The sequence below is a fragment of the Schistocerca gregaria genome, chromosome 5, assembly GCF_023897955.1.
Source record: "Schistocerca gregaria isolate iqSchGreg1 chromosome 5, iqSchGreg1.2, whole genome shotgun sequence".
NCBI classification, from domain to species: Eukaryota; Metazoa; Arthropoda; class Insecta; order Orthoptera; family Acrididae; genus Schistocerca; species Schistocerca gregaria.
The window spans coordinates 52,914,024-52,929,189 of NC_064924.1; the positions used below are offsets into that span (position 1 = coordinate 52,914,024).

General features: G+C 38.3%; 1 protein-coding gene across 1 annotated transcript in view; it reads right to left on the reverse strand.

Moving 5' to 3' along the window:
- LOC126273220 (sodium channel protein 60E-like) overlaps positions 1 to 15,166 on the reverse strand; it is a 295,045-nt gene that overhangs the window by 19,351 nt on the left and 260,528 nt on the right. Inside the window, exons 24-27 of the mRNA XM_049976764.1 lie at positions 9,373 to 9,506; positions 9,087 to 9,280; positions 8,795 to 8,997; positions 7,766 to 8,038 (exon numbers count right to left, since the gene is read on the reverse strand). Coding sequence (XP_049832721.1) covers positions 7,766 to 8,038; positions 8,795 to 8,997; positions 9,087 to 9,280; positions 9,373 to 9,506 — 804 coding nt within the window. The remainder of the gene's footprint in view (positions 1 to 7,765; positions 8,039 to 8,794; positions 8,998 to 9,086; positions 9,281 to 9,372; positions 9,507 to 15,166) is intronic.

Consider the following 15,166-nt stretch of genomic DNA (forward strand, 5'->3'; position numbering starts at 1 on the left):
GCAGTATACGCTGCCAGAATTAGTATGATGCTGCACCCACTCTGACACTGATAGGTTGAGAAAGGTGTCGTAACACCATTGTATTCTCTCCTTCTAGGAGAGAACACAATGGCGTTGTGACTGCTGGCCCACAACTGTAGTAACTGGTCCTTGATATGATGGATACATTGGCACAGGGGTGGAGTTGATCTCCAAGCTGGTACCGCACATTCTATTTGGGACATATCTGGGCATCTTGATGGCCACAAGAGTACCTGATCATCATGCAGACATTTCATAGAGACACACGTCAGGTGTGGAAGAGTGTTACACTGTTGAAAAATAACACCATTCTACTTTTACAATGACATATAACACTTGAGGATGCAGGATGTCTGTGATTTACGATTGTGCCATTGGAGTTCCCTCAATCACTACCAGCCATGACCTGAAGTCGTATGCAATGGCTCCCCGCACCATGACGACCTCTCCAAAACATAGGAAAAATGGGACTTCTCCCAGTTTGCCATCATACTCAGTGACAGTGATCATCTGGAGTAGTGCAGAACCATGATTTGTTAACTAAACACAATGTGATGCCATTCATCAGCAGTCCACACTTCACGAGCATGTTGCTTCTCCACAGCTGTTTGTGTTTTGGTGTTAACAGTAGCCTTACATTGGACAGTAAGTCTATACTCTAGTTGCTGCAAGTCTGTGACCAATGGTGCATGATGACACAGAACAGTACAGGAAGTCCATTCGATATTCTCACAAGGGAGAAACAGATGTAAAGGGATGCTTGCTGAGCTTTGTGGTGGTCCAGTATGGCCCACTGAAACTTTGACACTGAGTATGCCTGCCCTCATGTTGCCACACAGGACAATACTGGGCTATGCCACATCTGAATGACCCACAATATGGCTAATGCATAATGCATAATTCAACAAGAAAGCCTGCGGGATGTTTCCAGAAATGTAACCTTGTTTCTGGAAACATTCCCCAGGCTGTGGCTAAGCCATGTCTCCGCAGTATCCTTTCTTTCAGGAGTGCTAGTTCTGCAAGGTTCGCAGGAGAGCTTCTGTAAAGTTTGGAAGGTAGGAGATGAGATACTGGCAGAAGTAAAGCTGTGAGGACCGGGCGTGAGTCATGCTTCGGTAGTTCATATGGTAGAGCACTAGCCCACGAAAGACAAAGGTCCCGATCTCGAGTCTCGGTCAGTGCACACAGTTTTAATCTGCCAGGAAGTTTCATATCAGCGCACATTCCGCTGCAGAGTGAAAATCTCATTCTGAAGTGTACGTATCTTATTATGCCTCTCTTCTGTAAACTAAATGATTATTTATTTTATTTAACCCCTATCATTGGCATCAGATATCAAAATGTTCATTGTAAACAGACACTGCTGTTACAGTGTGTAGTAAAGTGTTATGTTTTGGTAATTATCAGTAACAGAAATATATATATATGTTCACTAAACTAGATAAAAAAATCAATAGTGTCATATCTCAATGAGGAACTTGAAACTTTCAGCACAAGACAGCTGCATATAGAGGAAGTCTTGCTCAAGTTGTTTTAAGAGTTGACCGTGCTCTGCATATATATATATGCACCTAGTGGAACAGATCATAATGGGAAGGAGCCTCCATGCTATACAGTAACTGTAAAGAAACTTATTAAGAAATAGAGATTACTGCATAACAGGTGTAAAACGAAGCATAGGGCTATATAAAGTGAAATTCTGAATGGAATACATTTGGCTGTCAAGAGTGATGCCTTCAATGACTACTGTAACAGAGTATTGTCATGTGATCTTTCACAGAACCCAAAGAAACTCTTGTCATATGTAAAGACTGTTAGTGGCACCAAAGTTAAGAGTCCAGTCCCTAGTGAATGAGACAGGAACTAAAATTGAGAGGAGCAAAGCAAAAGCTGAAATGCTTAACTCTGTTTTCAAATGCTCCAAGAGAGCTGCCCCAGTTTAACCCTCATACCACTGAAAAGATGAATGAAATAATCATTAATCTCAGTGGTGTTCAGAAACAGCCGAAATAGTTAAAACTGAACAAAGCTGCAGGCTCTGATGGAATCCCTGTCAGATTCTATACTGAATTTTTGGCTGAGTTAGGCCCTCTTCCAGCTATAATCTATCATAAATTCCTTGAACAGAAAACTGTGCCCAGCTTTTGGAAAAAAAGTGCAGGTCACACCTGTCTACAGGAAGGGTAGTGTAAGTGGTTCACAAAACTACCATCCAATATCATTGACACCAATTTGTTGTAAAATCTTAGGACATATTCTGAGCTCAAACGTAATGAGATATCTTGAATAGGATGAGAATTTCTTGATTTCAAAAAAGCATTTGACTGAGAACCACACCTATACTTATTGTCAAAAGAACAGCCATAGAGGACATCATCAAGTGAAATTTGTGACTGAACTAAGGACTTCTTGGTAGGAACAACACAGCATGTTATCTTGGATGGAGAGTCATTGTCAGATGTAGAAGTAACTTCAGGTATGCCCCACGAAAGTGTGTTGTGACCCTTGCTGTTCATGTTGTATATTAATGACCTTGCAGACAATATTAATAGTAAAATCAAGTTTTTTTGCAGATGATGCACTTATCTATTATGAAATACTATCTGAAAGAAGCTGCATAAATATTCAGTCAGCTCTTGATAAGGTTTCAATGTGATGGAGAGAGTAGCAACTTGCTCCATATGTTCAGAAATCTAAAATTTTGCACTTCACAAAATGAAAAAATATAGTATACTATGACTACATCAATGAGTCTCTGTTAGAATTGGACAACTCGTACAAATATCTGGGTGTAACAATTTTTAGGGATATGAAATGGAATGATCACATAGGTTCAAATCATGGGTAAAGCAGGTGGAAGACTTTGGTTTAATGGTAGAATACTGGAGAACTGTAATAAGTCTACAAGGGAGATTACTCACAAATCACTTGTGCCATTGGTTCTAGAATATTGCACAAGCGTGTGGGATCTGTACACCCACACCAGACAGGGCTAACAGGGGATATTGAATGTATACAGAGAACAGCAGCAAAATGGTCACAGGTTTGTTTAATCTGTGGGAGAGTGTCACAGAGATACTTAAGGAACTGAACTGGAAAACTCTTGTAGATAGATGTAAACTATCCTGAGAAAGTCTATTAACACAGTTTCCAACTCTTGCTTTAAAGGATTACTCTTGGAATATGCTACAAAGCCCTACATATTGCTCACATAGGGATCACAAGGATAAGATTAGAATAATTACTGCATGCACAGAGACATTTAAAAAATCATTATTCCCACACATCATATGTGAATGGAACAGGAAGAAACCCTAATAGCTGGTAAAATGGCACATACTCCTGCTATGCACCTCATGATTTCACAGAGTATAGCTGTAGATGTACAGCCAACTAAATACTATGCAAGTAGTAGAAGACAAAGACTGGCTTTATAGGATAAATGAGGGAATGAGCTTTTTATCGTTCTTCAGGTTTTACTTGTATTATTTTTAGCCATTGTTACCTGACACATTGATGAGTGTTAATTATTAAGAAAAATACAATATTAATTCTTAAAATATACTGCATATTATTAACGTAGGATGTCTGTTTGAAAAATTTTGGAACATTTGTAATTTCTTGCCAATGGTGTGATGGACTGAAATGAGGTTTGCATCCCTGTGTATGCCTGTGTTTAATGTGTAACTGCCAGAACTTTCACTGTTGTATGTCTGTTAGTTATTGTTGAATTTTGTATTGAGTAGAGCATTGCATTGCACAGTTTGCAAATTTCGAGATGGCACAGTTAGAGGAGCAACATGTCTGCATTAAATTTTTATGAAACTCAAGAAAATCTTCACAGAGACACACCAAATGATTCAGGAAGCTTATGGTGATGAGTGCTTAAGCCTTATTTGGTGTTACAAATGGTTAACATGGTTTAAAAATGTCCAGACAGAAGTTAAAGATGACCCTCTTTCAGGATTCCCTTCAACGTCTACCGATGACACTCATGTCAGGAATGTCAACAAACTTGTGCACGCCAATCGAAGACTGAACATCTTAGAGATTGCAGAAGGATGTAACATTTCAGCTGATCCTGATATGAAATCCTGACACAGCATCTTGGAATGCATCGTGTTGCTGCCAAGTTCGCCCATGGCTCATGAGTCAAGACCAGAAAGACCTTTGCTTCACAATCTGTGTAGAGGTTTAGGACTGTGCAAATGAGAATGAGATATTCCTTAAGAAAGTCATAACTGTTCATGAGATGTGGGTCCACAATAATGATGTTGAGACCAAAGTTCGATCTTTGCAATGGGTCGGTAAAGGTTCTCCAAGACCAAAAAAAGCTTGTCAGGACAAGTCAAATATCACAGCCATGCTGATAGTTTTCTTTGACTTTGAAGGATTAGTTCATCATGAATTTGTACCACAGGGACAACCCATTAATCGATGGTACTATCGGGACATGTTGTGATGCATGGGAAAAAATGACCCGATATGTGGCAAGACAATTCATGGCTCTTGCATCATGATAATGCACCTGCACCCTGCACATTCATCCCTGCCGGTGCATGAATAATGCATGGAAAATGAAATCACTTTGCTCCCTCATACTCCGTGCTCTTGATTTATAAAGTTGAAAGCCCTGTTGAAAGGATGAAGATTTGCAATGACAGATGGGATAAAAGAAAATTTACAGACAGCACTTCACATGATCCAGCAAGAGGCATATGAAGGCTACTGCCAGAAGTGGAAATGGCTTTTGGTGGAGGAGAGTTCAAAGGAGACTGTGCAGAATAAGTAAAAGGTAAACACAGAAAAATTTTGGGACAAAGTTCTGGAATTTTGTGAACAGACCTCCTGGACCTTGATAGGTTAATGTTGACCTTCCACATTCTTCATAGAAGGATCTACAAAACATAATGAATGAATAAATTAACTGACTTGTTTTATACATTCAATTAGACTTTTTGTATTCTTGCAACCCAATGGACTGATCATGTTATCTTGTTACATGCAACATATTAATTTTATAAGCTCTTTTCCTCCCAAACCCGGTGGTTCCATTTCTTTGGAACAGTGTACCTTTGCATACTGGTAAGTGTTTCACTAATTATTATCAAAATCATTATCTAATGCAAACTGAATGTAGGATTTTTAATGTCAGACAGCAAATGAAAAAGACTCATTTTACATTTTCTCAGGAAGTGTATGTTTGTTCAGTTTTAAGAAAACTGTATTTTTCTGCAATTTTGTTCTGAAGTTAATTTCTGTTTAGTTATTGTCACTTAAAGATTTCTGTTTTTGAATTTCATTCCTGGAAAGGAAAAAAATACCAAGCACAGCAACAAACATATGCTTAAAGAACAAAGCTGCCACTGATGCAAACAATAATACAGAAAACACTGAATTAAAATCTACACACTAAAATTCAACCACTGGTGCTGTGAAACCATAGAGCTGACACATTAAGGAAAGAATTTGTACAATGCAACTGTCTTGTATTTGACCTTGTCATACTTGGCAAGAAAGAGGTGAAAGCAAAGTTTTAACAGATTTATGAGAACATGAGTTTATTCTTGACAGCCACATCATGACTAGCACCACACAAACATAGCATTTTTTTTCTATGTAACATATGGCTGCAAAACATAAAAATAACATCTCCCACAATTATAAGGCCATTTGTTTGTAAGAAAATTGCCTGAATAATACATCTGTTGAATACTCCCAAAATATTTTTTTTCATTTTGAATCAGAAGTCAGACAAAGAAACATTCACTTTGAACCAGAAATCAAAGAAACATAATTTTTCAATCATAAGTTAATACATCATTAATGTAACAAAGTAATTGATGTACTTTCTCCTACATATTCAATAGACAACATTCAGTGAGGAAATTGTTCTACTTCTCTCACAGAATTATTGTATAATCTAAAGTAAAATTCAGAAGACCTTACCTGACGAACTGGAAATAACACTGCTAATATTCCCCTACAAAAGCTCAAAAACAGCGTTTTAACATTGTGCTTGGTAACTTAGTATGAAATATCACACATTATCTTGGAAAATTGAAGAGCGGGCAAAGATCATGACATTGCCAGAACATGTCAGTTTCTGCATATTTACTTGTCTGATATGTAGTAATGCTCACACTGGGAACAGTACCTACTCTTTTTTGTAAGAAGACATTTTGGTGCTGCTAGGTCAAGATGACACTTTGTTTTATCAGATTATGACTATTCACATTTGTCAACAAAAGCACACATAAAGTGTGATAAAAAATGCAGCGAATAATTTTATTAGAAACAAAGTTATAAGTTTACAAGTAATTTAACTTAATCTCCTTCAAAGCACTACCCTTGGCTGGTAATGCCCTACTTCCACCACTGAATACGTGCCTGGAAGCATTTATGAAAGGCTTCTTTTGGAAAGGCATTCAATGGCTTTGTTGTGGGGCTCCCTCAATGACAGGAATGGTGTTGACATTAAAAATAGTTTTAATTTTTGGGAAGAACCAGATGTTGCATGGTACTAAATCTGGTGAGTAAGGCAGATGTGGACAGATAGGAACACTTTTTCTGGTGAAAAACTTGGAATCAGAACTGAAGTGTGGCACAGTGCATTGTCTTGAAGGAAAAGGAAGTCATTGGTCTATTTTTCTGGTCTCTTGCTTCATGCATTATTTCGCAGATGTTACAATATACCCTCATTAAATTTGGCATTTACAGTTTTTCCCCTTGGAATGAATCCTTATTGCACTATGCCCTCGATAATGAAAAATACAATTAGCCTGACTTTGATATTCAATTTTGATTGACATGCCTTTTTAGGGAGAGGAGATTCACTGATTTTGCATAGGGATCTCAGAATTTTCATGTCAGGGTCATATCCACAGACCCAAGTTTCATCTCAAGTTACAATTTTTGACACAAAGCCTAGATCTGAATGAAGACAATCCTTCAACTCCGGACAAAGTGACACGATTTTCCTTCTGTTCATCACTCAAAAGTTTAAAAAAAAATTGCATTCACTCATGACATTTACAAATAGTCGATAAAATGCTTTGCCCACACCAGTATGTGATGTTAAGTGCTTTGGTAAGCTCTCAACTAGTTATTTGCCTGTTTGAATGATCAATTTTCGGTTATTTTCCTCTGGTATAAAGATTAACAAGTGTCCCAAACATTGCTAGTCTTCTGCCAACTCATTTCCTCTTTTAAGTTGCTCATAACACTTTTAAAAAGTCTTCAGAGTTAAAGCATTATGCCTTATGCCACTTTCAACAATTCATGAGTTTGTTTGTCACTTTTTTGCAACATGGAACAGAATTTAATATTCATATGTTGTTCAAAATCCATGACGCATGACAGATATGGAAAACACAATATCATTCTAGCATCTCTGGATGCTCACTGACAAGTCAAAACATGTGCCAACTTGATTCTGCTGTCTCAGCAAATCAGGCCATCTGACGAATTACATAAAATGGTTGTAGCATCAGCAGTTGCTGCTAAAAAAATTAACTCACTGTATTTTTTGATTATACCTTGTATAGCTACAGAAACTGCTGGGGACTACAAGAATTCTAAACCACGTAGCTTTCTTTTCTGGTCTGATTGCACCTTATGTGGTGCTTCAGAGGAGTCTTTCTTTTTTTTTCTTTTACGGAACTTAAGACACTGCAAATACTAAATACAAGAATACACTTATTTTTCTATATTATAGAAACCAATTAATATAGTAAATACTTACTTTGACCAGCGTATATAAAACATCTCTAGGTCATCTTCAACAATTCCAATTTCCTCCTCTTGATGAGCTTGGTTGAAGTTTTCCAGAATAATAGCAATGTACATGTTAATAACAATCATATAACTAATAATAATAAAGCTTGTAAAGTATGTTATTGCAAGAAGTGGAGAGCCACAGTTTCCATTTGGCTGATTGTTAAAGTTTATATCACAATCTGGTGGCTGAATCATCAAGGATTCAAGAACATCGTTCCAACCAGCTGAAGTCATTAACCTGCAAAAATAATAAGTGTAATGACTTAGCTATTGTCACATTTATCCACAACTACATACACACACAATGTATTTTTTACTTTTGTGATGAGTTTATACAACAAATAACTTTTGGAAATCAGAAGGCATCATCTGCAGAAATAACCATTCATCTAATGAGGAAAGTAAATATACAGGTCACAGCATTAAAGTCACTGAAATAAATTTCTTCTACATTGTATGATGGAGAAATGGGTAGGAGAATGAAACTTCCAGGTCAAGGTATAATGTGACTAAAAGCAAGTCACCTGGAATTGGGAAAGGAAATTTGTAAACAATAGAAAGAGTTAATTATTTTTCTCCTTGCATTGCATTGCTCTTTAAATATGTAATGACATCTATGTTCCTCACTGTGTGCCCCCCACTGTATGATCTGTGTGTTTTACTGATTTTCAGTTCATCTTACAATATGATATAATGATGAAGAATAGGAAATATACTGCCCTTTCAGAAGTAATGATCCCATTAAAAAAGTGTTGTTACTTGAAGACTGAACATAAAGTACCAAAAAATAGTGTGCAAGCTATTGTAGTGGTGCACAGTCAATACATGATAACAACTCCAGCTCTTGTGTATTTACATGATCCTTATAGAAGAGAAATATACAAAAAATTGAGCTAAAAGTTACACTGACAGTACAAAATGTTACAACTACCTTTAATATGAAATGAGGATACATTTTTGAGATTTGTTGTATACTATAAGCAAAAATTATTACCTGAAAAGGAGCTGCATGCTTCTCCCAAAAGTTTCAAAATTAACCATATCATCTAAGGCACCAGTCTGTTTAACATGTCCAAACACAGACATACCAATAATAGCATAAATAAATGTAATCAATGCCAGGAGAGCTCCTATGTTGAAGAGAGCTGGCAGTGAAACCACTAATGCAAACAGCAGTTTCCTTATTCCTTTAGCTGCCTATAAGTGTGTTGAGAAAAAAAAGGAATGTGAGCCACTGACATTATTTTCACAGAAATCTCATTGAGGAGCTGTACTTATATACATACCTTGATGAGCCTAAGTATCCTGCCAATACGAAAAACCCTTACAACTCTTAATAGTGTTGGTGAAACAGGAAAATCAATCATGATATCCTCCATGAGAATGCCAAGAATTGATGCTACTACAAGTAAAAAATCAAACAGATTCCATGGAACGGTGAAGTAATGGTAGCGCAGACCTATTATTTTCACAATTGCTTCTGTAAAACAAATGCAGTTATCCACTTTAGAAAAACTAAATATTTCACTGTAAAATCATGCTGCACATTACAAAAGTATGGCATAAACTTACCAAGTCCAAAAACAGTAGTGAAAAACGCGTTACTAACTTCTAGTACAAAAAATATAGCATGTGGCTGATTGTAATGCTCAATACCCATTGTTAGCATGTTCAAAAAAATTAGAACAAATATCGCTATTTCAAACCTGGAAAAGAGTAAACAAATGTCAACTGACTGAATTATTGGCATGTGTGCTTACAATAACAGAAACTCCAAGGTGAGAACAATAAACAAAAATAAGAACAACAAAACATTCATTTGTAGCTCATATATGTATGCTGCATACAAACTTGTAACAGCACAGTGAAAGTAATAGTTTTATCTACCATTCTTTTTTTAGCATAAGCACACCTTTTCATACACATAATCACACAGACATCCAAATGCCCACCCATGTTTGCATTGTCACTGATTGTTTATGAGAGGTAGCTCAGGCTGACAGAACCAGTGGACAAAAACGGTGTGTGACAACTAAGGGGCACACTCCCACACAAAGTTCTCTGATTTCATTAATAAACACCTCCAATCAATTTTCCAGTCTCCCTTCCTACATCAAAGACATTAATCCCACGGTCCAATGTTTCTCCACAGTTCCTGACCCATTACTAACAGACTTCTTGTTGCTGTTAATTATATGAATGTCTACACCAATATCCCTCATGCCAGTGACACTGCTGCCATGACCTCTCCAGTGTCCTGATACAAAATATATGACATGCTTCCCAATTCTTTCAGTCAACGATGTTTTAACCCATGCTCATTTCTCCTTTGAACATGATTTTACAAACAAATCAAGAAACTGCCTAGAGGAACCATACCTCCTACTCCGCTCACCACATAACACCTCTTACTCGGTTTAGACTTAGTGATGGTATCTTCACAATATGGATACATGACTAGGACAGTCTGTTCTCTTTCCTTCAGAACCTCAATAACTGCTAACAAATTTGATTCACAACTTCCTTCTCAACTCAACAAGATACTTTCCAAGATATTGATCTCTGCCTCTCAGATGACTCAATAAATACTTTTATTTACATCAAATCCACTGGTCACCAATACCACATCCATCATCATTATCTTGGACAGTTTCCAGCCTCTGGTTGGGTCTGTATGGAGCATAGTCCTCTCCATCCTCTTCTGTCTTGTCACCATCTCTCTGTCTTCACCTTGGTCCAGTCTTTTCCTTTCTTCTGGACACATTCCTCTACTCCTTTCAGCCATCTGTTTCTTGGTCTTCCTCTTGGTTTCTTTCCTTCCAGTTTCATCTCGTGTATCCTCCTGGGTAACCTCCATTCTCTTAACGTGTCCATAACATCTCGGTCTTGATTTCTCTGTCTCCTCCTGTAATGGTTTCACCTTCATTAACTCTATGATCCTCTCATTTCTTAACCTGTCTGTCTTTGTCACTCAAATACTGTTTCTCAACAATTTCATCTCACTAACTTGTACTTTGCTTTTTTCACTTCCTTTCATAACCCAGGTTTCTCATACTATCTCTCATGGAGATAGTATGACTGGTATATAATTTTTTTACTGATTTGGGGTACATCCTTGCTCCATATCAGTCTTTTGACACTCTTCCAAAATGCTTCTGCTTTTCTCCCCTGCTCGTTTATTTCTCTGTCGTTTGTTCCATCTTCCTTTATCAGGCTTCCTAGGTACTTGAAACTCTCCCACTCTCCTCAATTGTTCCCCACCAATTGTTATTCCCATTGTTCCCCTCTCCTTCTTTCTTGTTGTGATAATCATCTCTTCCTTATACTAAATTTCATACCGTATTCTTGTGCTGTTTGTTCCCATACGTCCAATTGCTCTTGTACTTCCTCGTTCTTACTCCCACAAATCATCAGATCATCTGCAAACACCACAGCTTTCATCTTCCTTTCACCAATTACTTGTGCTACTGTACTCATTATATCATCCATCACTACAATGAAGAGTAATCGTGAAAGTGCACTTCCCTGCCTCAAGCGATTCCTCTGTTCAATCCAAGCTTATCTCTCTCCTTCCACTTTCACGCAGCTCACATTTCCATGGTACATTTCCCTTATCCTCCAAAAAATCTGTTTTGCTACTCCTCTGTTCTCCAGAAGGCTTTCCACACTTTGCTTCTACATACACTACCATACTTTTTTTCAATGTCCAGGATGATCATGAATAGATCTATTCCATATTCATAGTGCTGTTCCTGCAGTTGTCTTACAGGAAAAATTACATCCACCATGGACCTCCCTGTTCTGAAACCATGTTGCTCTTCTCTCATTCTTCCTTCTAATGTTGCCCGAATTCGTGCTTCCAAAATTTTCTCAAAAATCCATTTCCATTAAAAAGTGCATTTGTTATAGCCTAGGCAGCCATGGGTGCCAAAACTACAGTGGGAAACAGGAGAAACCCAATATACAGATACCCTTGCCAAAGTATTTGCATAAAGTATTCTACTCTGCTAGTCCTTTTGTGCCACCTCTCAAACCTGATGCCACTGTGAACAAGTCAGTGACAAGTCTTCTTCTTAAAAACCACTACTGACCAACATTTCATCACCTTCTCAACCTACACAATGTTCTTGTCCCTCCACAGCCCTCCCAACCTTGTACCACACAGATCATTCCCCTCTGGATGACCCATTTGCAAGACCTGTCCTATACCCGCACCCACTACCTCCCACCAAGTCCATTGAAGTGAATTTCTTATTTTATAAAAAAAATAGGGCAACATCTGGAAGCAGCCATATTACATGCCAGATGTACTGTACTTATTGCTAAGTATTTTATGCAGGAATGACAACTAATCAGGCATCCACCGCACATGAATGGCCACCTACAATCTAAGGCCAACTGCAAACTCAACCATACAGCTACTAAAATTACTGCACATCACAACACCAACAGCTCTGTCTTCGGATGCTGTTCCTTTATTATGTTACATCTTGCCACTGTAAGCACATATGGAATACAAGAGCTTATTTCTGTACCTGAGAGGTAAAGGGCATATGTCCCAATTCCTGCAGTTTTGACTTAAGACCACATTGGTCATTTTTACACAATGATTCATTTATAGAAGAAAAACTGCAATTCTCTTCCAGCTCATGGTTGATTTAGGCAAAGTTAAAAGTGTGGATGTCCATTTAACAATGCTAAATCAGCCATGGGCTAGAGCAGGACTGTCATATATCTTCCAAAAATGAAGTAATGTGCGAGTGTGACTGATATGGTCTTAAGCTGAAACTACAGATGTTGGACTTACGTCCCTATACCTCTCAGATACTGATTTAGTTCTTAACAGGTACTTACTTTGCATTAGTGTAATGACTTATTCAATATCCCTGAAGGTTCTTACGCTACAGAACACAATAAGTGAATCATGAATGACTGAGTCAAGAGCAACAAAAGAACCAAAAGGTAGGTAAATAGAACTTTTCAAATTAATATTGCACAAGAAATAATAGCCCAACCCTAAGACTCCACATACAAACTGTATGTATGCAGCTTTGAGCAGACACAGAGTAAAAGTCACATGTATTGGTTTTGTTGACAATGGTATATGATCACAGCTGTAAATTGATTTCTTCTTCACTTGACCACAATATTCATGTAGCTTACTCCTTTCAATCCTACAACTGCTGACACTGGTGTCCAGAACCAGCAGATGCACAACTGAATGAAGTGAGCACATCTGCCTCTACAGCAGACGTTCACAAACGTTTAAGGCAAGTGTTGGGATACCTAGCCATTACAAGAACAGAAGGATATGAAACCAAAACATTTAACTTCGATGGATCAACGAAGACAAAACATTTAATGTGATCTCTAAGGTTTTCTCAGCAAAAATGATTAATAGTGTGCATATGGGCATTCTGCTGAGTTGTTGTTTCCATTTTATGGGCAATATTTAGATGACCAATCCAGAAATTTTCTTCAGGTTCTTTGAGTTTCACTGTTACATGACATGCTGTCTGAACTCCAACCAGACTGTGAACTATTGTTAGTCTCACATTGCTGTATATGGCTGAGTTCAATTACCAATGTCATTTTATGCTATTTTGTTTTTCAGAGCTCATGCTAATATTCTGTGAAACACAGATTCTCTCAGCACTTTAAAATTCTGGTGGATGTGATGGCTACGGAGATTTTAATATACCAAGTGCTGGACCCCAAATGTTATTTAAATTCTAACTGCCATCCCTGTAAATTAGGTTTTTGACATCTTAATTTCAGTAGACTCCTTAATTATGCTATCCCTTAACATTTGCACCATGACACTGGCCTCACTGTAAACAAACTGATAATGAGGTGGTGGAGAGCCGTTTATCACTTGTTATTACAAACTTATTCATGGAACACTTTGAAGCACTAGCACCCACCAAGTTAAATCAATATTATTCTATCAGTAGATGGATAACACATTTATAGTATGGCAACAGGGAGCTGAAAAGCTTCAAGAGTTCCTGGAACATTTAAATGCTGTGTATGGGCCATTCACCCTTTCTACCTCTCTCACACCACCATCTTGCAATTGGATTACACAGTGAAGACACAGGGGCCAAATGTGCTCACAACAACCAGAAGACCTCACTCACCCATCGGGCTGACAGGCAGCAATTTGAGCACCACCAGAGGTCGCTGGGCCCACAGACTTGCTTTCTTCTGTGGGCCGCAAATAGATCCAGATGTATCCTGGTGACACCATGGTATTTAGACCGGTCACAAGTGTGCCAGGCTCTGAGTCATCTGGACTAGCCACCAATCACAGCAGTAGTCCATCATCAGAATCTCGCCATACTACCACCAGGCACTGCCACAACATGGAGCTGCCAGTGACTATCTCAGGCATTGTGAGGATGTGACCTTGCAAAAGGAGACTGCAGGGGACTTTGGTATTGGCAATCACTGTTACTGTGTTGTAACTTTTCAACACCAAAGGGAACTCAGACATTAAATTTGTCATTTATTGGGGCCGCCTGCCGAATAACAGAATTGTGTCATCAAGTGATAACCATACTTCACTATGAACAGTTCTCGTAACAACTCACTCCAAAAATGAGATTCTCATTTACATGTTCTTTAACAAATTTTTTTTTTGCATTGTTTACCTGGGCTTTGATCTCATTGTGTCTCCACTGGCGTGGAACGTATCAGTTGCCAATGGGGTAGTTGTAACTGCAGGTTTTTACACAAGTAGACAATATTTTCTTTCGTGTGATTTCCAAGCAGCGAATGTGCTGATTCTGACTTCACATTCCAGTGTATCTAACCAATCAGACTTTATTGCCATGTACTGCTGCTGCTCCAGAATATGCAGCAAGCCATGCAAGTGATGGTCAAGAAGATGGCTGCCATTGGCACAACATCTCCTGAACTCTCCAATTGCCTGTCATGCATCAGTCCCCTAATGAAAGGATTCTGAACAGTGTCTCCATCATTCCAGCTGTTCAACAAAAAGATTGAGCCATGGGAAAACTATGCAGCCACACTGGAGCAATATTTTCTGGTCCACGGTATCACAGATGATGCTCAGCACACCCATTCTTTCCGACATTTGAAGGCTCTGAAATATAACACTTCCTGCAGCAGATCAACCCAGAGCTTGAGCCCCATGATGTCCTAAATGAACGTTTGAAGTCATGCCTCCTTGAATATTTTGATTCCCAAGTGCATGTTGCATCTGCCTGTCATAAATTTTCCAGGTGCAATACACTCAGGGAGTAGCCAAGTTGCAGGGTCTGTCCAGAGACTGCAGGTTCCAGTGTGCAAACCTCAATATAAACAATCATACACAGAATCCCTAGTCTGTGACATGGTCCTC